This window comes from Puma concolor, chromosome D1, assembly GCF_028749965.1.
Source record: "Puma concolor isolate L17-30 chromosome D1, mPumCon1.1.hap2, whole genome shotgun sequence".
In the NCBI taxonomy this organism is placed as follows: domain Eukaryota; kingdom Metazoa; phylum Chordata; class Mammalia; order Carnivora; family Felidae; genus Puma; species Puma concolor.
In genome coordinates this window covers 53756718-53781799 of record NC_141676.1, presented here as the reverse complement: position 1 = coordinate 53781799, position 25082 = coordinate 53756718, and the positions used below count along the sequence as shown (strand labels likewise).

The 25082-nt window shown below is 34.8% G+C and overlaps 2 protein-coding genes across 2 annotated transcripts; both read left to right on the top strand.

Moving 5' to 3' along the window:
• Positions 1-9239: 9239 nt before the first annotated feature.
• Positions 9240-10205, top strand: LOC112865399 (olfactory receptor 52N4). Its single transcript, XM_025928480.1, has one exon. The coding sequence runs from the start codon at positions 9240-9242 to the stop codon at positions 10203-10205; it is 966 nt and encodes a 321-aa protein (XP_025784265.1).
• A 10882-nt stretch (positions 10206-21087) lies between these two features.
• Positions 21088-22053, top strand: LOC112865685 (olfactory receptor 52N4-like). The gene has a single exon (XM_025928766.1). It carries the CDS (start codon positions 21088-21090, stop codon positions 22051-22053), a length of 966 nt encoding a protein of 321 aa, XP_025784551.1.
• Positions 22054-25082: the final 3029 nt, after the last annotated feature.

Genomic DNA, 25082 nt, shown 5'->3' with positions numbered 1-25082 from the left:
CTGGCAGGAGACTCGAGTGCAAGAAGAGAGTTTCAGTTATTTATTCTTCTCCTAGCCCACTTTGACATTGGGGTTCTGGCTGGATGTGCCAATGAAGCATTTGCCACGTAGCCCATCTGCAATAGCTATAGCTTGTATGGTTTTACCCAAGAATATTTTTACAATTCTCTCCCTTATGTTGGACAAGAACACAATCAAGTCATTATGTTGGTCTCCACTATTTTTTTCAACATCCATTTTTGTTTCCTTCACCCCAACTACAAGCCAGTTAATGGCAACTTCATTTAATTCTCCTGAGACTCTCATTTGTGTGTACCTTTTGTCTCTTGCTGAGACTCTGAATGACTCATGAGCTTTACTTAAACCACCACCACATCTACTGCAACTACTCCTCTGCCATGACTAATAGGATGTAGGCAGCATGAGGAGGTGAGAAGCAGATCTACAGATAGAAATAAAGAGTCTGTAAGGCAACAGGCAGGTGCAGGATATTTATCCCAGTGAAAAACCTTTCCCTGGAAATATTCTTCTCTTTTCCATGATGCTAAAACCAATGAAGAGCAAAAATAAGGCTTACCTTAATATGTCATGAATCTCATTATGATCTGGGCTTGTTTCCACTGATCCTATGATTAAAGTATCATTAAGTAGCTGGCATATTTTATGGATTATCTCATAAAAATTGAGGATTAGTTTGGGGCACAGGCCTACCACATGTTAATAGTTCTATTCCATACCATATACTGTCACTCATTTTACAGTTAAATATTAAAAGTAAATTCTGGCTTCCCACATAAACTTGAATTTATTTATTTTCATTTAAATGCTTGGGGCGCCTGGGTGGCGCAGTCGGTTAAGCATCCGACTTCAGCCAGGTCACGATCTCGCGGTCCGTGAGTTCGAGCCCCGCGTCAGGCTCTGGGCTGATGGCTCAGAGCCTGGAGCCTGTTTCCGATTCTGTGTCTCCCTCTCTCTCTGCCCCTCCCCTGTTCATGCTCTGTCTCTCTCTGTCCCAAAAATAAATAAACGTTGAAAAAAAAAATCAGTTTAAATGCTGATAGAAAAAAATACCCAATTTCCAGAGGACTCATAAAACTACTTTCTTTACGGTTAAGATGACAGAGCAGCATGGAGACCCTCAGGTTGTTTCATCCCTGAAAGTTACCTAGATTCACACAAAACAATTTTGTACACCTAGGAAATTGATCTGAGGATAGCACAAAAATCTGCATAACTTGAGCCACAGAGCTTGGAAGTGCGTGGTGTGGAGAGGTGAACTGAGGGAGAGAAAAGCCACAGAGGTAGGGAGGTGTTTTGGGGAAGAGAGGACAGAGAATGGGGGAGAGTGTGGTGCATCAGGAGAGTGTAGGAAAAACACTCCCTGAAAGTAGTTGGAGAGAAAGAAAGAGAACAAGTGAAAACACTTGCAGGTGATTGAACAAGAGATCTGTTCCCCAAAGCCACTGATGGGGAGAAAGGAGGGGGTTTCACTTCTCCCAGGAGTGCAGAGTCTGAAGTTTTAGAATTCAGTGTCTGGCAGTGCTCTGGTGAGGAAGTAGGATGAATCCTCAGGTTCCAGTTTGTGTGGTGTGAGGGGTCCACTTGCCATGAAGGGAGGAGTGGTTTTCCTGCTTGGAGTGCATTTGGTTGAGGCCATATGGCCTCCCCACAGGCAAAAGTCCCAGGGGACCCCTGAAAGCAGCCAGGTTTGCTGGTATTGGATGAAGAAGCCAGAGTGTGGTGAAACCAGGCACTGACTGTGTGTTGTGCTATGCCATAATCTCTGACTCTCTACCACTGGGCAACAGCACAAGACATTGCTCAGCAAGACCCTCCCCCGGAGAACCAACATGGGTCTAAGCTGCAGGGGTCTCTGAAGTATGGAGTTTTGAAACACAACACCATCTAAGATAAAACTCTGGAGGTGCCACCTGGTAGGCAGATGGTTTGGACAGGAATAAGATAGAGTTGGGGAGTGGATGGAGTCCTGACACAAAGAAGGGCTGCTTTATGGTGGGTTGATGAGAGCAGGAAGTTCCCATGCCAGAGACTAGGGAGCTGGGAGAAGCCACTTCCACCTTTCCCATGTACACATGCACGCACATGCACATGCATGGGCATGTGCACCACACTGATCTATCCCAGGAAGCTAAGCAGAACCATCTAGTGGAGAACAGAGCTGTTTATCCAAGCCCCATCCAACTGTGCCCTCCAAGACATCCAGAAAACAAGCACAAATCCCTCCACCTGCTTGATATATGAACTATAGAGAGCTTCATAGTTTCAATTCTAGGGGAAACTGAATTTAACTTTATTTAGGTTTCATTCTGTTTGCTGGTTCATTTGTTTTCTTGGGTTGTTTTTTTTTTTTTTGCTTCTGTTTTGGTTTAAATTGTTTTTTCCCTTTCTTTTCTTTTTCTTGGATACAGAAATAGAAAATTTTATTTTTATTTTCTTTTTTAAATTTTACTTTTTTATTATTTTTTACTTTATTTTTATTTTTTGAATTTTTCATTCCATTTCATTTTCTTTATTTCATTTTATTCTATTTTTTTAAACATTTATTTATTATTGAGAGAGAGACACAGAGCATGAGCAGGGGAGGAGTAGAGAGAGAGGGGGAGAAATAGAATCTGAAGTAGGCTCCAGGCTCCGAGCTGTCAGCACAGAGCCTGACATGGGGCTCAAACTCACAAACTGCAAGATTGTGACCTGAGCCGAAGTTGGTCGCTTAATCAACTGAGCCACCCAGGAGCCCCATTTTATTCTATTTTATTATACAATTTTTTAATTAAAATTTTTTTCTTACTTTTTTTCCTTTCTTCCTTCTCTTTCCCCTTTTTCTCTATTCTATCAAGCTTCTTTCAACAAGAAAACCAAAACGCTACTAGGATGTAGCTTCCTTTATTTGATGTTGTGGTTTGTTTTTATTTTTTTAATGTTTATTTTATTTTTGAGATAGAGAGACAGAGCATGAGCAGGACAAGGGCAGAGAGAGAGGGAGACACAGAACCTGAAGCACGCTCCAGGCTCTGAGCTGTCAGAACAGCCCTTGTGGGGCCTGAACCCACAAACCATGAGATCATGAACTGAGCTAAAGTCGGATACCCAACCAACTGAGCCACCCAGGTGCCCTGTTTTTAATTTTTTAATTGTATTTTTTTATTTTGTTAATTTTTTCTTCCTACAAAATGAAGGAATTCACTCCAAAAGAAAGAACAGGAACAAATGACAGCCAGCAGCTTAATCAACACAGATGTAAGCAAAATGTATGAATTAGAATTTAGAACCATGATAATAAGAATACTAGCTACAGTTGAAAAAAGCATTAAATCTCTTTCTACAGAGTTAAAAGAATTAAAAATGCTATACCGAGATGCAATCTCAAATGTTGCCATGATGGCAAGGATGGATGAAGCAGAGCAGTGAATGAGAAATATAGAAGACAAAATTATGAAGAATAATGAAACAGAAAAAAAAGAGGGAAAGAAAAACAAAAGAGCATGATACAAGACTTAGAGAACTCAGTTACCTATAAAAAGGCATAGTATCTGAATCATAGGAGTCCCAGAAGGTGAAGAGAGAAAAAAAAGGGGGGAAGGTTTATATGGGCAAATTATAGTGGAAAAATTGTCTTAATCTGGGGAAGGACACAGACATCAAAATCCAAGAAGTTCAGAGAACTCCCATTAGATTCAACAAAAACCAACCATCAACAAGGGATATTATAGTCAAATTCACAAAATACACAGACAAGGAAAGAATCATGAAAACAGCAAGAGAAAAAAAAGTCCTTACCCTATAAGGGAAGACAGATCAGGTTAGCAGTAGATGTGTCCACAGAAACTTAAGCTGTAGGAGTGGCAGAATATATTCAACGTGCTGAATCAGAAAAATCTGCAACCAAGAATTCTTTATCCAGCAAGGCCATCATTCAAAATAGAAGGAAAGATCAGAGTTTCCCAGACAAACAGAAACTAAAAGAGTTCATGACCACTAAACCAGTCCTGCTACAAATTTTAAGGGGGACTCTGTGACGGGAGAAAAGACAAAACAATATAAAAAAAGACCAAAAGCAACAAAGACTAGAAAGGACCAGAGAACACCACCAGAAACTCCAATTCTTCCCATTTTTTTACTGGATTATTTGTTTTTTGGGGGTTGAGTTTGAAAAGTCCTTTATAGACTTTGGATACTAACCCTTATCAGTTACATCACTTGCAAATATCTTCTCTCATTCTGTGGTTGCCTTTTAGTTTTGTTGGATGACCTTTTATTCAATCAAAATAACTCAATTTTGGAATGACTAATTATATAATATTAGATAAAAATACCAGCCTATGTTATAGTATATTATCATCATTTTTTTTGTTAAAACATACATAATACATGCATATCAATACATTTACATATATGTAGTTTTAAGATCAGGATAAAAATATACCAGATTCATCTAGGTTGTAGAACTATAAGTGCTTTTTGATCTCCTTTAAAACACCTTTCGATTTTGCCAAATTATTCAATGTATGCTGGTATTACTTTTATCTATTTTAAATAGATAAAAAATTAAAACTAGTTATGTTTTTAAAAATTATCACTACCGTCATGATTATTTCAGGGTTTTATATTGATCTAATTTTCCTAACTTAATATGTGGGTGTAATAAGCCTAATCTTTTGGTGACTTTCTTTTTTAGATTGCCATAACAGTCATCATTTGTCTCCCTTAAAAGTAAGCTTTTAAACCAGGGGCCATCACTTATATGTAAGTGATGAATCAGTAAATTCTATTCATGAAGCCAATATTACACTATATGTTAACTAACTAGAGTTTAAATAAAATCTTGAAACAAACAAAAAATAAACCAGGGATCATGTTTACATATTTCCTACCATAGCTTAGAAAATAGAAAGTTTTCAATAAACAGTCATCAAAAGGAAAGATGAAATAATACATGAATAAAAGAAGAAATTATAAAATGAATTAGTGTGTGAATGAAAAACTTCTCTGCTTAAGTGCTTTTGATCTATTTTTTCCATAGGACAATGAGGGGGGAAAAGAAAATATAAATGTGTGATAAATATCAAGTCCTAGTTTTATGTAAAAATTACTTGTGCTCATTTTCAGTCTCTACCTTCCTGTACATACATGCTAACACACAAACACACACATATGAGATTATTCACTTATTTATGTATCAATATTTGGGCACTAATAATGGACAGTTATAGCTCTTTTTCTTCCTCCCACAGAGGATAGCTTGATCCCCACACCAACACTTGTGTCTCCAATACTCTGACATGGTCCCTTGGGACACATAACACACATTTTCCTTTAAAGTCTTGGTTCAATAGTACAGATATCAAGGAAGTTGAAGATAGGCTGCTGCACATGCACAGTCATTCTAGGATTGCGATTTATTTTAACAAGATCTTAAATACCTGGACTAGACTGCGTTCAGCCCACTGTTTTGCTATCCAGGAACTAAGGTATTTAAGACATACAAAAGAGGGGCTAGTGACAAGATTTCTTTCTTTCTTTCTTTCTTTCTTTCTTTCTTTCTTTCCTTCCTTCCTTCCTTCCTTCCTTCCTTTTGTCTTTCTTTCTTTTTTTCTTCCTGTCTGTATTTGTTTCTGTCTTTCTGATTGTCAGTAAGATAAAGTGGAGAAGGGTTTGTGTATATATCAACTGCTTATTATTTTTCCAGAAATAAATCTTTGATTTCATTCACACAATTTGAATTCAGAAATATTGTGTGGGATTGGGTGTTTTTATTAAATATGTATTTTTCAAACTATGGCATTAAGATTCAGCATAATGCCATTGTGATTATGATTTTCTGTGTTATATCTCTATATAAATAGGAATCTTTATTTCAGTGGTGGTGGAAGTTGGGCATGAATCACTCTCATGACAATGAGAAATGGAAGAACAGTTAGAAAATAGTTCTCCACCATTAGATCAATGACAAGAATGCTCCTGCTTCTTACCTGTCCTGCCCCTGTTTCTCAAAATCAGAGTGCAATTTTCTTTTATTATTTTCTAGTGAGACTGAGCTATGACTTTATTCCATTGTGTCCGGGTAGTAAAAGCCACATGGAGCAAACAACTCTCATATGAAAAGAAAAACATGGATATAAAAACAAATTTTCTTACCTATAGGGTTGAAGAATGAGGATATACTACAGGTAATATCAACTACATTTTATAAGTTTGGTGATAGTCATGTATTAATATTACTATTCCAGTAATCCTGTCTATAAGCCAGCATAAGTCAAATTTCCTTGTGGAAGAAACTGAATTCGGTTGTATCAAAATTATTTGGATTGAATAATAAAGCTGCTTAAATTTGTAGTTAATACTTAAGTATTTAATTTGGATCTTGAAGAGTTTTGCAAATATATTGAAAATGGGAACCAGTTATTGTGTGAGTATAAAGCCAGTTTTAGTGACTACAGCTATACAGATAAAAAGGAGATTGAGGAGTATAAAAGGAATGCTTATCAAAGGAATGCTTATCTAGTATTTTTTAAAAATACATCTTTCCAAAAAGTGCAATTGTAATCTCATAAAAATATTTTCAGTTTTCAATTTAGTGGTACATATTTTTTTTAAATGTTTATTTATTTATTTTGAGAAAGAGAGGGAGGGGCAGAGAGAGAGAAAGAGAAAATCCCAAGCAGGCTTCATGCTGGCAGTGGTCAGCTGTGTTGTTTTCAAATTTTTCCCTACTCCAAATACCAAAGAGGATGTGTATTTTACATTTCACATTTAGCTCTTATATTTTTCTAAACCTGTTTTTGTGTATGACATGATTTAGGGAACAAGGTGTGTTTCTTTTTTCTCTCAACACACATCCATTGACTCAATAATATTGAAAATATAATACTGAAAATACCTTTTTTTAAAGTAAGTTCTAGTCCCACCATGGGGCTTGAACTCTCGACTCTGAGATCAAGACTCTCAACCTCTACCGACTGAGCTAGCCAGATGACCCTTGAAAATGCCATTTTTGTTCTTAATCTGTTTCCTCTGTCATTAATTAGGTGGCTTAATGTGTGTTTCAGTATTTGGTTTCTGGACTCTGTATTTCTTACAATAATATTTTTATCAGTATTTAAAAGGATAGGTAATCTATTTGTAAGGAAGTTACATAAATTGTCTACATGTATACCTTTAGGAATTGGAAAGATGGGGTTAAAATCCATGTATTTCACCAAGACCCTACTTTATTGTACTGACATGATCTTAGAGACATTGAAAGATCAAAAACACCTCAAGGAGATTAAGTGAATTACAAAAATCAGCTCTGGGGTCCAGGTGTTCTGCCTAATAAATTGGTGAAATTTCTACCATATTAGTTGACAATTTTCTATGGAAAATCATATGCACCTTTTCCTATTTCTAATTATTATAGGGTTACTGGGAAGGTGATTAAAGAAAACCAATCAGGTTGTTTGGCAACTTTGGCCAGAGGTCCTTTCCTTTCAGGAAACAGAAATTTTACATAAATTGCTTGTTTGTGGAGTCTGCTAAATAAATGATTACCTGCAAGTTTAATCAGCTTCAGTCTTCCATTAATTATTATTTTGCTTACCTATTGAGCAAAGACCACAGTATCTCAAAGTTTTTCATATCCTTCTTCTGTCCTCATTGCTGGGGATGGGGTGGTGGTGGTAGAGGTAGAGAGTATTCCCATGAGGGGTAGGAGGAAGATTATGATTTTCTCGTTGCTTAATAAGTTTTTATTTTTTTTTAATTTTATTTATTTATTTATTTATTTATTTATTTATTTTTAAGGGCATTTTTTTTTTTATGTTTATTTATTTTTGAGACAGAGAGAGACAGAGCATGAATGGGGGAGGGGCAGAGAGAGAGGGAGACACAGAATCCCACGCAGGCTCCAGGCTCCGAGCCATCAGCCCAGAGCCCGACTCGGGGCTCGAACTCACGGACCGTGAGATCGTGACCTGAGCTGAAGTCCAATGCCCAACCAACTGAGCCACCCAGGTGCCCCTACTTAATAAGTTTTTAAAGCACCTTGGAGTAAATTCTGACCCTTTGGATTCTTGTGAGTTCTTTAGTATTTACTTTCCATTATCAAGGAATTCGGTATTATCATTACAAGATTCTTTATGATCTAGCTCCTGGGCAAATGTCCAGGTTATCATTTGTTCCTTTCTTACAAGTGAATTCTCATAGACTTGATCGTTTTGATTTCTTTTTATTGATTTCTTTATGTGTTTGTTTTGATTTCTCTACTTGTACTTATTTACTTTTTCCTCTGGAATTTCTTTTACAAATGTATCTCCCTTACAACTTGTCTTCCTTCAAAATACATACCAAACGCCTTCTCTTCAACATGGTCCTTCTTGACAATCACCAATCCCTCCTCCGAACACCCGACCAACAAAAACACACATCCATTTTAATAACATACTGCTTATTTAAGACAATGTACATACTTCTATTTCAGTTTTTTATGTTTACTGTAATTATTACGTTTACTGTGATTATTTCTGTGCACTTGGTCTCTCCATTAGACTCTCAATTCTTTAAAGGATGAAATTGTGTCTTATTCTCCACAGGATCACATTGTAAGAGCTCAGTAAATATTTATGAGAAATTAATGAAAGAAGGAGATGCCATTTATCTACCCCAAATATTTAGTTAACTTGAAAATGAAGTTTAATTTTAAGTAGAGAATTTGGATTAATTAATTTTTCTCTTGGATGAGAAATGAATTTGATGTGTGATTAGAAATATTAAATTTCCATTTATGTTGTCTCCCACTAGAACCCAACTGAAATGTGTCCCATTGCTAAAGTTAGGAAAAAATGGGGAAAAGTTAGGAAAAAATAGGGAGATGCATATAGTTATTAATAGGTAAGTAAGGTATTCTAACAAAAATTTCTTTAGAGAAGTCATTAACAGAGTTATACTCAATTATAAATTATGAGGATGGAAATATTTTAAAAATAATGAAGATTCAGTGTCAGTGATGAGAACTTGAGTTGCTTAATAAGAAATTGTTAGATGAACAGATGACTTAATCAATGCAAAACAAATAGACAATAAAAACTAATCCTTGGACCTTAGAAATTTTGACTGATCATTAAAATGCACTATGGAATTTTAAAATATTGAGGTGAGAGGGAGGCAGTATATATAAGCTATATTTTTCCTCTCTTTTTTGCCTACTCTAGGAAAACACACATGAATGTTAAGCCTAATTGATCATGCTAATGCTGAATAAAACAAACTGGACTCCAGCCTCATTCATTCTTAATGGAGTCCCAGGACTGGAAGACATGCACCTGTGGATTTCTTTCCCATTCTGTTCCATGTATGCTGTGGCAATGGTAGGGAATTGTGGGCTCCTCTACCTCATCCACTTAGAGGACTCCCTGCACAGGCCCATGTATTACTTTTTAGCTATGCTTTCCCTAACTGATATTGTCATGTGCTCTAGTACAATCCCTAAAGCTCTCAGCATCTTCTGGTGTCATCTCAAAGAAATTGGCTTTGATGAATGTCTGGTACAGATGTTCTTTGTCCACACCTTCACAGGGATGGAGTCTGGGGTGCTCATGCTTATGGCCCTGGACCGTTATGTGGCCATCTGTTACCCTCTGCGCTATTCAACTATCCTCACCAATCCTGTCATTGCAAAGGTTGGGCTTGCTACTTTCCTGAGAGGGGTGTTCCTCATCATTCCCTTCACTTTCCTTACCAAGCGCCTGCCCTACTGCAGAGGGAATATAATTCCTCACACCTACTGTGACCACATGTCTGTAGCCAAGTTATCCTGTGGAAATATCAAGGTCAATGTCATCTATGGTCTGATGGTTGCCCTCCTGATTGGGGGCTTTGATATCTTGTGCATCACAGTCTCCTACACCATGATCCTCCGGGCAGTGGTGAGCCTCTCCTCAGCAGATGCTCGGCAGAAGGCCTTCAGCACCTGCACTGCCCACATCTGTGCCATTGTTTTCTCCTACAGTCCAGCCTTCTTCTCCTTCTTTTCCCACCGCTTTGGGGGCCACACAATTCCTCCATCTTGCCACATCATTGTGGCCAATATTTATCTGCTCCTGCCTCCCACTATGAACCCTATTGTCTATGGAGTGAAAACCAAGCAGATACGTGACTGTGTCCTAAGGATCTTTTCAGGTTCTAAGGACATCAAATCCCACAGCATATAAAGGACAGTTACCAAAAAAAAAAACCGTTTTTCATGACAGAGAGGAGCTCCTGTTTAGTCAAGAGGTGTAAAATGTTTTGGGAAGTACTGTTTTGGTCATGGAAACGGAGCTTGTTGATTGGTGCATTTCTAAATAGATGTTTTGAAAATCTCAACTGGCCTGCCAACTGAGATTTCCATGAATTTTTTTCCTTCTCAGTCTTGTGAAGAATGAGTCTAATAATTAATACATATCCTTGAGCAAAGCCTGATTAGCCCATTCCATTAAAAGATAAAGTAGAAGTAATTTGACAATAAATTATATTTTAAAATAATAAATAAATAAATAAATAAATAAATAAATAAATAATAAAGTAGAAGTAGGTGATTCTGATTCTGAATACCTATTATGATTTCTAGGTTGAGAGCCAGTTGTTGCTTTTCCCTGGAAAATATGTGCGGTATATTTTTAATCACTGCTTAATATGTTTTTTCAATGACTTCTCTCTGAAAGAGAAGTTATAAAGTATCCTTTGTATGGAGTCATTAAGATAATAAATTTTCAGTCTCTGGGCATCTGAGAGAATGTGGCTGCATAGATCTCTCCTAGCTAGGACAGGCACATTATTTCACTACAGACTAATCTGTGATGCAGTTTTCTTCAACAGGACTTTTGAAAGCACACAATCTGGAGGTTGGGGTAGATAGATCTCTCTACCCAAATGTAACAAACAATATAATTTTTCATAAGAACAGCATGAGAGGGGGTCAAAATCAACTTGTTTCCTCTTATCTGCAATTGTGAATCTAATAAATACAATGAAATATCTCTGTCTAATATTCAAGATTCTTTTAAATTAATGAACAAGTCTGGTTCATTAGACTGGTGGAAATGGTGTTTTTATATTAATGTCTCATGATCTAAGCCAATTATTTAAGGGATATAGAATAAACTGAATTATTATTCTTATAACTTTTTGTTCAACTTAAAAGAATACATATTGTCTCTGCCCAATTTTGGTTAACTATACCAATCAAATTACATTTAATTATTTAATTAGTCTTTTACAATTTCACATTTTATTTTTTTTCTTTTTCTTTTATTTTTTATTAAAATTTTTTTTATTTTTTATTTTATAAAATTTACATCTCAATTAGTTAGAGGCAAGGGAAACAAAAGCAAAAATGAACTACTGGGACCTCATCAAAATATAAAGCTTCTGCACAGCGATGGAAACAATCAGCAAAACTAAAAGGCAACTGACAATGTGGGAGAAGATATTTGCAAATGACATATCAGATAAAGGGTTAGTATCAAATTATATAAAGAACTTATCAAACTCAACACCAAAAACCAAATAACCCAATGAAGAAATGGGCGAAAGACATGAATAGACACTTCTCCAAGGAAGACATCCAGATGGCCAACTGACACATGAAAAAATGCTCAACATCATTCATCATCAGGGAAATACAAACCAAAACCATAATGAGATACAATATCACTTTTTAAAATCTTACAGACCACACCACCCCCTAATATATAACCATCTTCCATTTTTTTACCCTATTTCTTTGCTTACCTTGATTTCAAAAGTTGTAACCAACTTGTTATAACCAACAAGTGTTGGTTATAAAGTGGCTTTTGTAAACAGAGGGCAAAGAGAGACTGAAGAGAGAGGCAGACCACTCCAGATTGGTAGGCATCAGGGTTAATAAGAAGGTATCATACACACAAGTCTTGTCTTGGGTGGTTGCAAGATGAGTAGCTCTCCACACCTGCCTGCCAGAATCTTAAGAGTTTATATGGAAACCTTAACTGGGTTCAGTCACATATACCATCCAGATAGTCTCAACAACATATTGCTACATATTGAGGCTATGTCTTTAAGGGAGCTTCTGGTGTGGGTAAGGCAAGTACAATGCACAGTCCAAAGACAGGGAAGAGCATGAGGAGCCTACAATTTCCTAGGTCCAGTGCTCAGATCAACCTGGGGTCATGCCATCTTGAAGACCTAGTCAAAGAACAAGTTGTCATCTTCTTTCCTTTTACTTTCTCAACTTGAAATAATTTTCCCACTAATTTGCCTTTTGGTCATCACATCCATCACCTGAAATTGCTTTTGCAATTTCACCCGTGGCTTCCATTTTAAGAAATTAAATAGGCCTCTCTCTGGGCTCATATAACTGTATGACTTAGGAATATGAAATGAAATTCTGTATTTCTGAAATCTTGAAACATTTCCATTATTTTACTTCAGAAGCATGACACATTGTATGATTTTCTTCACTCCTATTTAAAAAGAAGATGTACTAAATGGTCAACAGGTAGGAAAAGATGCTCGATATCATTAATCATTAGAGAAATGCAAATCAAGTCCAAAATGAGATATCATCTCACATCCTATTAAGATGTCAATTATAGAATAAATCAAACAAAAAGTTGTTGGTGAGGATGTGGAAAAATTAGAACCCATGCCCACTGCCAGAGGGAATGCAAATTTGTTCAGCCACAATAAAAAACAGTATAGAAATTCCTCAAGAAGTTAAAAATAGAATTACCATATAATCCAAAAATCTCACTTCTGAGAATTTACCCAAAAGGACTAAAAATAAGATCTCAATGAGATATATGTACTCTCATGTTCACTGCAGCATTACTCACAACATCCAAGATATACAAGTAACCTAAAGGTCCATAAATAGATGAATAGGTAAAGAAATATAGTATATACATATAGTGTAATATTATTCAGGCATAAACACAAGGAAGCTGTCATATGCTATATCATGGATGGCCCTTGAATATATTATACTAAGTGAAATAACTCAACCACACAAGGACATAAAACAAATGTTTTATGATTCCAATTAAAATAGGCATTTTAATGTAATTAAGCTTATAGAAGTAGAAGGTTGAATGGTAATTATCTTTATATATTATAATAAGATATATTATGATAATATAATAATTAATATATACTAATAAAACTACACATTGCCAATAAAATAAATTTTTAAAAATCCAATTAAATGAAGAGACAAACAATGTTCACGGATGAGAAGATACCAGTTTTTCCTAAAGTGATACACAGGTGTGATGCAATTCCTATGAAAATCCCAGCAAGATTTTCTGTTGATATAGACAATTGTTTTCTAAAATTTATTTGGAATATCAAAGGAATGACAGTAGCTTAAAAAAAATTGAAAATATATAATGAAATGAGGAAGTAGTCTTTGTAATTTCAAGACTTACACAGCTACAATAATCAAGACTGGTATTAGCAGATCATAGAACATAGATCAATGGAACAGTATAGAGTACCTAGAAATAGAACCCCACAAATATGCCCAAATGATTTTTGACAAATAAACAAAAGAAATCCATAAAGGAAATGTGGCCTTTCAAAAAACGTCTGTTAGAAGAATTAGGCATTGATAGGCAAACAAAACCAAAACACTCTTGAGCTAAATCAAGATTGTACCTTGATTATACCTTATACACAAATTAACTCAAAATAATGCATTATAAACTTAAATGTAAAATTTGAAGCTCTAAAACATTTTTAAAAACTATGGGATAAAACTTTAAGATCCAGGACTAGGCAGAATTCTTAGACTTGACACCAAAACACAACTCAAAATAGAAAAAAAATAAATGAAAATTAAACCACATTAGAATTTTTTTTTTAATTTTGCTCTGCAAAAGACCCTACTAAGAGGATGAAAAGACAAGCTACAGACTGTGAAAAATACTTTCAGGACATATCCAACACACACACACACACACACACACACACACACTCAATGGTAAAAAAAATCCAATTAGAAAAGACAAAAAAAACAAAAACAAAAAAGCCCAGACATTTCATTGATAAGGATATATAAATGGCAAATAGACATATAAAAAAATGTTCGATATCATTAGCCATATACAAATAAAAATTAAAATTGGAATAGAATATCACTATACAACCATGACATAAGATAAAATAAAGCATACTAAAAACATGAAATTCTGGTAAGAATATGGAAAAACAGAATCACAAATACAGTGATGGTAGCAATATAAAAAAGGACAGCTATTCTGGAAAACATTTTGACAGTGTCTTAAAAACACAGTACTGGAGCTATCATACAACTTAGCAGTTATACTCCTGAGCATTTATCCTAGAGAAATACTTGGGTTCACACACAAAAAAGCAGTAAACTGTGAGCGACATGAATGAAAATGGCAAAATGACAATATTAAAAGTTTGTCCCTAATACAAGCAATACAAAAAAAAAAAAAAAACAAAACCCTGTCAAAATCAACTTTCTCACCTTCTTGATGCTAATTAAAAGTTTTCAGCAATTAGGGGAATGCTTAATAAAAAAAATAGCTGGGCCACTGTGCAAAAACAGTATGGAATTTCCTCAAAATATTAAAAATAAAAATATCATATGATCCATTAATTCCATTTCTGGGTATTTATACAATGAAAACAGAAACACTAATTTGAAAAGGTATATGCATTCCTCTGTTTATTGCAGCATTATTTACAATAGCCAAAATATGGAAGCAATCTCAGTGCCCATTGACAGGTGAATAAAGATGTGGTATATATACACAATAAGATACGCAGCCATAACAAGGATGAAGTCTTGCCGTTTGAGACATATGGATGGATCTAGGCAGTATTATGGTAAGTAAAATAGATCAGACTGAGAAAGGCAAATACATATGATTTCATTCTTGTGTGGAATCTTAACACAAAACAAAACAAAACAAATGAATAAACAAACAAAAAGCAGAATCAGACCCGTAAATACAGAAAAGAAATTGGTAGTTGCCAGAAGGTAGGAAGGTGGGAGGATGGACCAAATGGGTAGAGAGTGGGAGATACAGGCTTCTAGTTATGGAATGAGTAAGTCATGGGACAACATAGGGAGTAAATGGTACAACATAGGGAATACAGTCAATGATACTGTAATTGATGTATGGTGACAGAGGGTAACTACATCTGTGGTGAGCATAGCATAATGTATAGAGATGTTGAATCACTATGTTGTACACCTGAGACTAATGTAACATTGTGTGTCAACTGTATTCAAATTAAAAAATTAAAAGGAAATAAAAAATAAAGCATTTGCACACATATGTGTAGAAGTATATGGGAATAGCTATATGCTTAACTCATTAAACTATACTGTGTATAAACCATCTTTCAACCAGCATTTTTTTCATTAAGGTCTAAGTGTATATAAACTTATGTGTTGAAGCATATGGGAATAGCCTGTTTTTAACTCACTGAACCTACATTGGGTATAATGTGTCTTTCAAGTAACATCATCATTCATTAAGATATAAATGTTTGTAAACTTATGTGTAGAAGCCTGTGGGAATGGATTTATGCTAAACTCTTTAAAACTACACTGTGCCCCAAAATAAATAATAATAAATTAAGCCTAAAAAGTAGAAGAATCTAAGAAAGCTTTGTGACTTTTTAAAAAATTGTGGTAAAAGTCACATAATGCAAAATTTACCATTTTAATTATGTTAAAGGTACAATTCAGTGACTTTTAGTACATTCCTAGTGTTGTGCAACCATCACCACTAATTCCAGAATATTTTAGTCATCTCCCCAAAAAAGCCTATACATTTTAAGCAGCCACCTACTTCCCCATACTGCTGGTATCCAAAAATTTACTTTCTATTCTATGGATTTGCCTATTCTTAATACTTCATGTAAAGGGAATAACACAATATGTGGCTATCTGTCTCTGAAATCTTTGATCTAACATAAAATTTCCAAGGTTCATGTTGTTTGACCCCTTTTTAAGACCTACTACTCTGACTTGGGGATGTCTAAGTACTCAATGATGTCGTTTAATTAGAGACATTAACGAATAAGTGAATGAAATAAACGGATGGATATGTGAGTGACAAACATTCTGTGCTAAGTGCTTTTACCATGTATCCTACAAGACCTCATACAAAAAGAAAGACCACTGCAGTAGTATTAAAACAACTCACTTTTATTAAAACTTGTGCTCATTTTAATTCCTCTCCATTAAATACATGGGTATGCACAAACATACATGCACATGAAAAATTCACTTATTCAGTATCATCGTATACAGTAAGAATGGAAACCATCCATTCTTTTCCTCCTCTCATAAAGATTAGCTTGATTGCCACACAAACACCTGTGTCTCTAATGTTTTGAAGTATCCCTTTAGGATAGATAGGACATTTTTCTTAAATACCCATTTCACTAGTACAGATACCATGGGATTCAGAAATTGAATGCTGTGCATGTATATATATCATATGTTTTTTGACTACGATCCTGAACACCTGGACCAGATTGCATTCAGCTCACTGTCTGTTCTTTAGAACCTAAGGTATTAAAGGAACATAAAAGTGGGACTAGAGGATTTATTATTGTTTTTTAGGCAGAAAGATAAAGTAGAGGTTTTGAATGCATATGAATTGTTTATGATATTCTCAGAAATACGATTTGAGTCCATTCATCATGTTTGCAGGCAAGAGTGTTGTGGGAGGCTGGGAGGTTAGAAAATGTTTACCCAATGCTCAGATTGCAATTCAGCATAACTTTGCATCATGATTATGAATATCTAGGCCATTTCCATAACCAAATAGGAATCATTGTTTCTGTTGTAGTGGAAGTCAGGTATGAATCATGCTTATGGCAAGAAGAAATGGGGGACATCTAGAGAAGAGTTCTCAGTCATGGTGAGAACACTCTTGCTTCTTACCTGCCCTCCCCTTGTTCTCAGAAAGAGAATCTAATTTTTCTTGTTAATTATCTAGCGACACTTAGTTGAGACTGAATTTCATCCATTTTAGATAACAACACTTGCTGAGAGGGACCCACTATCATAACGAGAGAGCAAATTTATTGTGTATGGGGTTTGGGAATGGTAATAGACAAAAGTTGATATCAAAGTTGTACTTTAAAAATAACATATATGTGCTTGTGTTCCTCTTCCAATATACCTGTCCACACCCACGACATAGTATTAGTTAATTTTCCTTGTTAGAAAAATTGGATTATGATATATCGAAATCATTTTAAACCTGTTTTGGACATTTCCTTACTTATTTTGTGGTTAATAGTATACGACCTGTGTATAAGTGTGGATCTCTGACAGTTTTGCAAATATATTAAACATGGGACCTAAAATTATTGTGTAACATGAAAGTCACTTTTAGTAATTAAAGATACATCTATATAAAGAAAGCACAAGATATAAGCAGGATATTTACTTCATATTTAGGAAAGATAGTCTCTAGAACACAGCAAAAGTAATCTCCAAAATATATTGCCTATTTTTAAATTACACGTACAGATACTTTTCCTAAGTGCATCTCCTTCTGTTGCATAGAGTTAAGAGTTGACATTTGAATGTATTGAGGAATGAGTAGTGATATTATTTTTTTCAACAACTTATGACAATTTATTACACCCTAGCCACGCATTTATAAAAAATAAATTTCAATATCTATTTTAATGGTAAACATGCGCATATATGGATAAACATATATGCACTTACATACATACATAAGAATTTTATACTTTAAAAAAATATCCTTTAATGATAGCTGTGAAAATAATCATAAACATATTTTTTATTCAAGCGTAAGGTACACATTTACAAGCCTGATCGAATGAAGCTTGATAGCAGTTTGTTACCCGTGGAAACACAACACTTACATTGTGAACCCACAGTTTTCCTTTTTCCAAAATGCAAATTGTAAGGCTTTTGTTAGCCCGCTTGAAGGCCAAACGAATGACACTGAAATGAGAAGTGGAGGATGAGCTAATAAGCTGTGATATAATTAAAGTGTCTCATTTTATTTTTCACTTATTTATTTTTCAGTGTCTCAATTTAAAACTTCTGTGTACTAACAGAGTGAACCAGAGAATTATTGCAGTACTGTACAATGTTTGGTTGTGGAAAAACTTTGCCAAAGCTAGAGGTGGGTGACACACTTTGGTGTACCAGCTTTAATTTCCCCGTGTCAAGCCTTTTATTTTACTCGAAAGTGATATTGACTCAATATTTTCTTGTTTTTGTTTCTGCATTATCTCAAAGTAATATTTTATCCAAAATTTTTTGGTATATTTTGTTTCTTGGTATGTTTCATGTTTACAAAACAAACAAGCAAAAAAGCAAAAACTTTGTGCATACTTTGTGTGTGGTCTACTTTCCGATATACCTCTTCTTCAAAACTATACAATATTGTTTTTAAAAATCACTCTGAATTAGGACTAATTCGTAGCGTAGTTCAAATAGTTGATCTTTGTTTTTCAAACCAATATATTTATTTTACTTAGGACATTATTTTTTTCCTGCTTCCTTGGGATTTCCTTTGTTTTCTCTATTTCATTTAAACTTAATGGTTTCTGGTGATTTATGAGCTTTTTTCCTCTGGTAGTTCCTTTCTGTTTTCCAAGTAATAATATTTATATTACACCATTTAATTTAATAATGCTTAAAATCAAGTTCAGACTATGATTCATTAATTCATTAATCTGCTCTTTTATTCCAAAATTATTGACATTTAATATGTACTAAGCGTCTTGCTATAGACTGCAGGTGTAAAATACAATCTGTCTTAATGTGAAGGCTTTATTAAATTGTGGATGATTCAAGAATAGAATAAGATTTTTATAATGCCATGATATTGAAATAGTGAAAGACATTGATTCCATCAACATATCCATTCCTTACTGTAAGCCTGGTACTTTGCTAATTACACTGTATTAACAGGCTTTAGAGGTTGGCTTTCTAAACTGTCCAAGAGACAGCTGAATCTTCCTGGAATGTGTTATACTAGAGGCTGTTACGGGAGAACACAAAAAGGAGAGAAGATTGCAAAATCATGAAGCTAAAAATATCAGTATGATTTGAGGAGGAAATTATAAGCACAAGAGAGAACACTGCTCTGCCCATCTGGCCTGTCATAAACCTAACCACACTTCATGTTTAAAAGCATTTGTCCATTCCTCTTAGCAGCTCTTCTGATAGGCCTCAAAGTTAACTTCATTCTCATTCCTTCTTTTTTTTAATGTTTATTTATTTATTTTGAGGCAGAGAAGGACAAAGAGAGACGGAGAAAGAAAATCCCAAGCAGGCTCTGTGCTGTCAGTGCAGAGCCTGATGCAGGGCTTGATCTCATGAGTTGTGCAATCATGACCTGAGCTGAAATCAACAGGTCCACACTCAGCCAACTGAGCCAGTCACCTGTGCTCTCCTCTATAGCCTCTTTCTTCAGTATGATTTAATATTCAAAATTTACCAGATATGTGAGAAACTCCTCCAATGTAAAAAAGCTACATAAAAATAAATAATTGAAACTTAAATGATATGGAAATTATATGTAATGTGTATACCTTCAAATATATATTTATTACCACCAGATACGCAAGATTCAGAAGAAAATGTGATATTGGAAATTTGTAATATTAGACGACAACAAACAATGCCAAGATATTTGGGATATAGAGTTCAGGAATTTTTGTGGAAAATGGATTATAAAAATATATCCAATATAAACATTATTTTTTTTTTAAATTTTTGAAGGAGAGAGACAGAACGGGACTGAGGGAGGGACAGAGAGAGAGAGGGAGACACAGAATCTGCAGCAGGCTCTAGGCTCTGTGCTGTCAGGATAGAGCCAGATGTGGGGCTCAAACCCACAATCTGTGAAACCATGACCTGACCTGAAGTTGGATGTTTAATCTACTGAGCCACCCAGGTGCCCCAATATAAACGTTTTAAGAGAGAAAAAAGAAAAGAGAATAAGCCCAGAAGATCTAACTAAAAGTAACAGTAGTAAAATAACAAGGATGTGGTTGTGAAGATAATATCAAAAATTAATGCAAGAAAATTTCCAAAACCAAAGGTTGCAGATTTCCAGACACAAAAAGCCCAATAAGTGCCTGCACAATAAAAGACATGCACACGGACATCTCTATCATCATAACTTCTACCACTGAATTTGAAAGCATAGAAGTTTAAAAACGTTCTTAAATATTTCAGAACCAAAAAACAAATAAATGAAGAAAAGCAAAAGAATAGTTCAAATAAAAAGGTATCAGTGGTCCTCTTACTATCTATACCTTAAGCTAGGAGATTGAGAATGTCTTTGAAATTCAGACCTTAGAAACCTCATCCACAAAGACCCACCATTTACTTAATAATAACGTGCAGATTAATAAAAATGCATTCTAGGCTTTTAATGAGGATAAAATGAGTTAATATATTTATAAACTTCTTAGAACTTTACCTGGTACATAGTAGGCATAAATATAAATTATTGTTAAACATAAAACAATAAAATATAAAAGAAAGAATAACAATGCACCTTAATCATATCCGTTGTGTTACTGGTAAGGTATTCAATGAGTTCTACTTTAAGAAAATACCTAAACTGGAGAGGGTATAGTAATTAACATTCAAATGAGATATTATATCAGATATCAATCAGAAAGATCATAATGACATAGATCATGGGTGTAACACAATTACACTTGATTATAAGTTTAGAGGGATTGTATCTATATCCTTTTGTTTTAAAGTAATGTAGATGCAATATCTGTGATAAAACCTGATGCATAGTGGGTGTTAAGTATGTATTTTCAATGAACTGATAAATTAATGAATTAACAATGGCTTAAATGAGTTTAGACAATGTTTAAATAAACAGTTCCTGACATTCCAAATGTTTGTTTTATTATTAAAATACAATATTTAACAGAGAGAAGAGACAGAGAGCACAACTAAGATTTTTTTTTTCTATTTTTTCCAAATCTTGGAGGGTCAAAAAACAAAACAAAACAAAAATCAAATTACAACCTTACAAGCATCTTAATGATCATACCAGCCTAATTATGATAATTCTGAACCAAACAGATGTGACCCCAGCCTCATTCATTCTTAATGGGATCCCAGGACTGGAGGACATGCACATGTGGATTTCCTTCCCATTCTGCTCCATGTATGTTGTGGCAATGGTAGGGAATTGTGGGCTCCTCTACCTCATCTACTATGAGGACTCCCTGCATAGATCCATGTATTATTTTTTGGCAATGCTTTCCCTTACTGACCTTGTCATGTGCTCTAGTACAATCCCTAAAGCTCTCAGCATCTTCTGGTGTCATCTCAAGGAAATTAGATTTGAAGAATGCCTAGTCCAGATGTTCTTCATCCATACCTTCACAGGGATGGAGTCTGGGGTGCTCATGCTTATGGCCCTGGATCGCTACGTGGCCATCTGTTACCCTCTGCGCTATTCAACTATCCTCACCAATCCTGTCATTGCAAAGGTTGGGCTTGCTACTTTCCTGAGAGCGGTGTTCCTCATCATTCCCTTGATTTTCCTCACCAAGAGACTACCCTATTGCAAGGGTAATATCATACATCATACCTATTGTGACCAGCTATCGGTAGCAAAGTTATCCTGTGGAAATATCAAGGCCAATGTTATATATGGTCTGGTGGCTGCCTTCCTGATTGGGGGCTTTGACATCCTGTGCATCACAGTCTCCTACACCATGATCCTCCGGGCAGTGGTGAGCCTCTCCTCAGCAGATGCTCGGCAGAAGGCCTTCAGCACCTGCACTGCCCACATCTGTGCCATTGTTTTCTCCTACAGTCCAGCCTTCTTCTGCTTCTTTTTTAATCGTTTTGGGAGCCACACAATTCCTCCATCTTGCCACATCATTGTGGCCAATATTTATCTGCTCCTGCCTCCCACTATGAACCCTATTGTCTATGGAGTGAAAACCAAGCAGATACGAGACTGTGTCATCAGAATCTTTTCAGGTTCGAAGAAAATCAAATCCTACAGCACATAGAGGGGATATTTAGGTTAAGAGGAAGGAAAACAATACTCTGTTGGCTGTTTAGTCATGGTCTAAAGATGCCTTTCTAAGAATACTATTTTTTTCTTGACCAAGATAGGACCTGAGAAGGACAGTAAATGTTTTCAGAATCCCAAAGTCACTGATGTGGCCCTGCACGCTCTGAATTTTTCACCTTCTCACCCCAGTGAAGAAGTAGTCTCATCATTAACCCAAGTTCCCGTGAGCAAAAAACAATGGGAAGCTGAGTAAATTATCAAAAGAAATGAATAAATCATAGAGATATTCTGCTGACAGGTGCCATTTTGTCTTGTTTTCAAATAGTGATTGGAATTTCTAGTTTGAAGGACATTTGTTACTTTCCTCTGGAAAATATGTGATATGTTTTTCTCATCATTACCAAAATTTCTCTATTTTCTTGGTATTGTCCTCCCGATGGAGAAACTAGTAAATATACTATGATGTCATTAGTCTGATGAGATTTCAACCTCTGGACTGTAATTCAGAAATAAGTTAGTCATCTGACTATGTCTCCTATAGAAAACTCCTAAATGGCCAACGTCTAGTAATTACATAAAAGAAGAAACCTCGGGATCTGGAAAGAAGAAAACACATAGTAAGGGGGAAAAAAGATAAATACAGTAATCTTTTATTCTCATCTTCAATTTCTAAATTATGTTAGAGTATTGGAGGGAAATTATAACCTTGTTGATATGGTTCTAAATTTATGTTAAAGAAATGTTTATGGTAATTACAAATGATATTGGGCAAATGAATTTATTATTTATTTATTTATTTATTTAATATGAAATTTATTGTCAAATTGGTTTCCATACAACACCCAGTACTCATCCCAACAGGTGCCCATCACCCACTTTCCCCTCCCTCATAGCCCCCCATCAACTCTCAGTTTATTCTCAGTTTTTAAGAGTCTCTTATGGTTTGGCTTCTCAGTTTTTAAGAGTCTCTTATGGTTTGGCTCCCTCCCTCTCTAACAGTTTTTTTCAGGGGGGCAAAAGAATTTAAAGGGAGGTAAAGTTTTTATACTTCATTTGAACTGGTCAAATGAGGACATCAGGAGGCTGAGATACTATGTATATAAATATAAAATGTGGAATAACCATTAAAGAATCTATGCAAAGAGATACACTGTAAAAACGTTATACATAAATAAAAATGGACTTCTAAAAATACTTTCAGGACCTACAAAATGGCAGAAATGTTAGATCCTTCTGATTATTTGACCCTGTTATCATCATCTAACATCTTTCTTTGTCTCTTATGACAGTTTTACTTAAAGTTTATTTTGTCAGATACAAGTATGGACTTCATTGCTCTCTTTTGGTTACCATTTGCAAAAGTATCTTTCCCCATCCTTTTCCCTTCAACCTGTTTATATCTTTATATCTAAAGTCTTTTGTATACAGCATATAGTTGGATCTTGCATTTTTAATCTATTCAATTACTCCATGTCTTGTCATTATGTTTATTTAATCCATTTACATTTAAAGTATTAATGGTAGAAAGGACTTAGTATTTTTATTTTGTTAATTATTTTCTGTTTGTCCCTTAATTAGTTATTTTCCTCTCTTATTTCCTTTCTTTGTGTCTCATTAATTTCTTTGTTGTGGCATGTTTTGATTTCTTTCCTATTTCTGTTGCGCACCTTATATAGATATTTTCTTTGAGGCTATTGTGGGGACTGCATAAAATTACATATTGTTATAATAATCTATTCAAATGTTACTCTTATACATCTTTCCTACCCCCAATTTCTGTTAATGATGTCACAGATTACATTATTTTATATTTTGTACCATTAGCACAGTCTCATAGTTATTTTTTGTGCTTTTATCTTTTAAATTCTACACTGGAATTAAAAGTAATTTATGTGCTGCTACTACAGTATTACAGGATTCTGTATTTATCTATGCTTTACCAAAGAGCTTTATATTTTCATATAATTTCATGTTGCTGTCTAGTGTCCTTTTAACTTCGGGTTCCTGTAGCAATTCTTAGCAAGATAGATCTAGTATTGATGAGCTTCTTTAGCTTTCATTTATCTGTGAAGGTCCTTATTACTATTTCATTTTTGAAAGAGCTTTGCCAGGTAGTATTCTTGGATAGCAGTTTTTTTTTTTTTTCCTTTCAGCACTTTGGATAGATCATCTGACTCCTTTATGATCTATAACATTTCTGCTGAAAATCAACTGATAATTTTATGGAAGCTCACTTGAACATGATGGATTCTCTTGCCACTTTTAAGATTTTCTCTTTGTCTTCGTTTCTGGAAATTTGTTTGTAATGTGTCTTTGGATCCTTTTGGGTTTATCTTAGTTGGAGTCCTTTAAGCTTCTTGAAGTTAGAGGTTTTTTTTTTTTTCTTCCTCAGGTTTGGGAAATTTTGGCCATTATTTCTTCAAACAAACTCACTGTCCGTTTTTCTCCCTCTTCTCCTGCTAGGACTCCCTGATTATCTTCCTTATTCCCTATAAATATCTGAGGTTTTCCTTACTTTTTTTCCTATTGCTTTTTCTTTTTTGTTTTTTTCTGGCTTAATAACAGCAAATGACCTGTCTTCGGGATCACTTTCTTTTCTCTGATTCATCAAAACTGATGTTTATGCTTTGTAATAGAGTTTTTAAATTGTATTATTGTATTCTTCAACTCCACAATATTTTGTGGTTCTTTTTTATAGTTTCTTTTTGTTGATACTATTGTATTTTCACATTTTTCCTGATTTTGTTTGGTTGTGTTTGTCTTCTTTTGAAGTGCATTGAGTTTATTTTCAATGATTAATTTGAATACTTTGTCAGGTAATTCATAGATCTCCATTTCTTTAGGGTCAGATTTTGAAGATTTATTTTGTTCTTGTGCTTTTTGTTGTTGTTGTTGTGATTTGAAAAAGCAACTACTTTTCGTAGTCTTCATGAACTTTTTTTGTATAGTGAAAGGTCTTCACTGATCATCTGACTAGAAATTCTTTTTTTTTAGTTAAGTAATTAATTTTTTAAAAATTTATTT

Excerpts from the sequence above, each read along its gene's own strand:
- LOC112865399 (XM_025928480.1), top strand. The coding sequence starts at position 9,240 with ATGCTAATGCTGAATAAAACAAACTGGACTCCAGCCTCATTCATTCTT.
- LOC112865685 (XM_025928766.1), top strand. The coding sequence starts at position 21,088 with ATGATAATTCTGAACCAAACAGATGTGACCCCAGCCTCATTCATTCTT.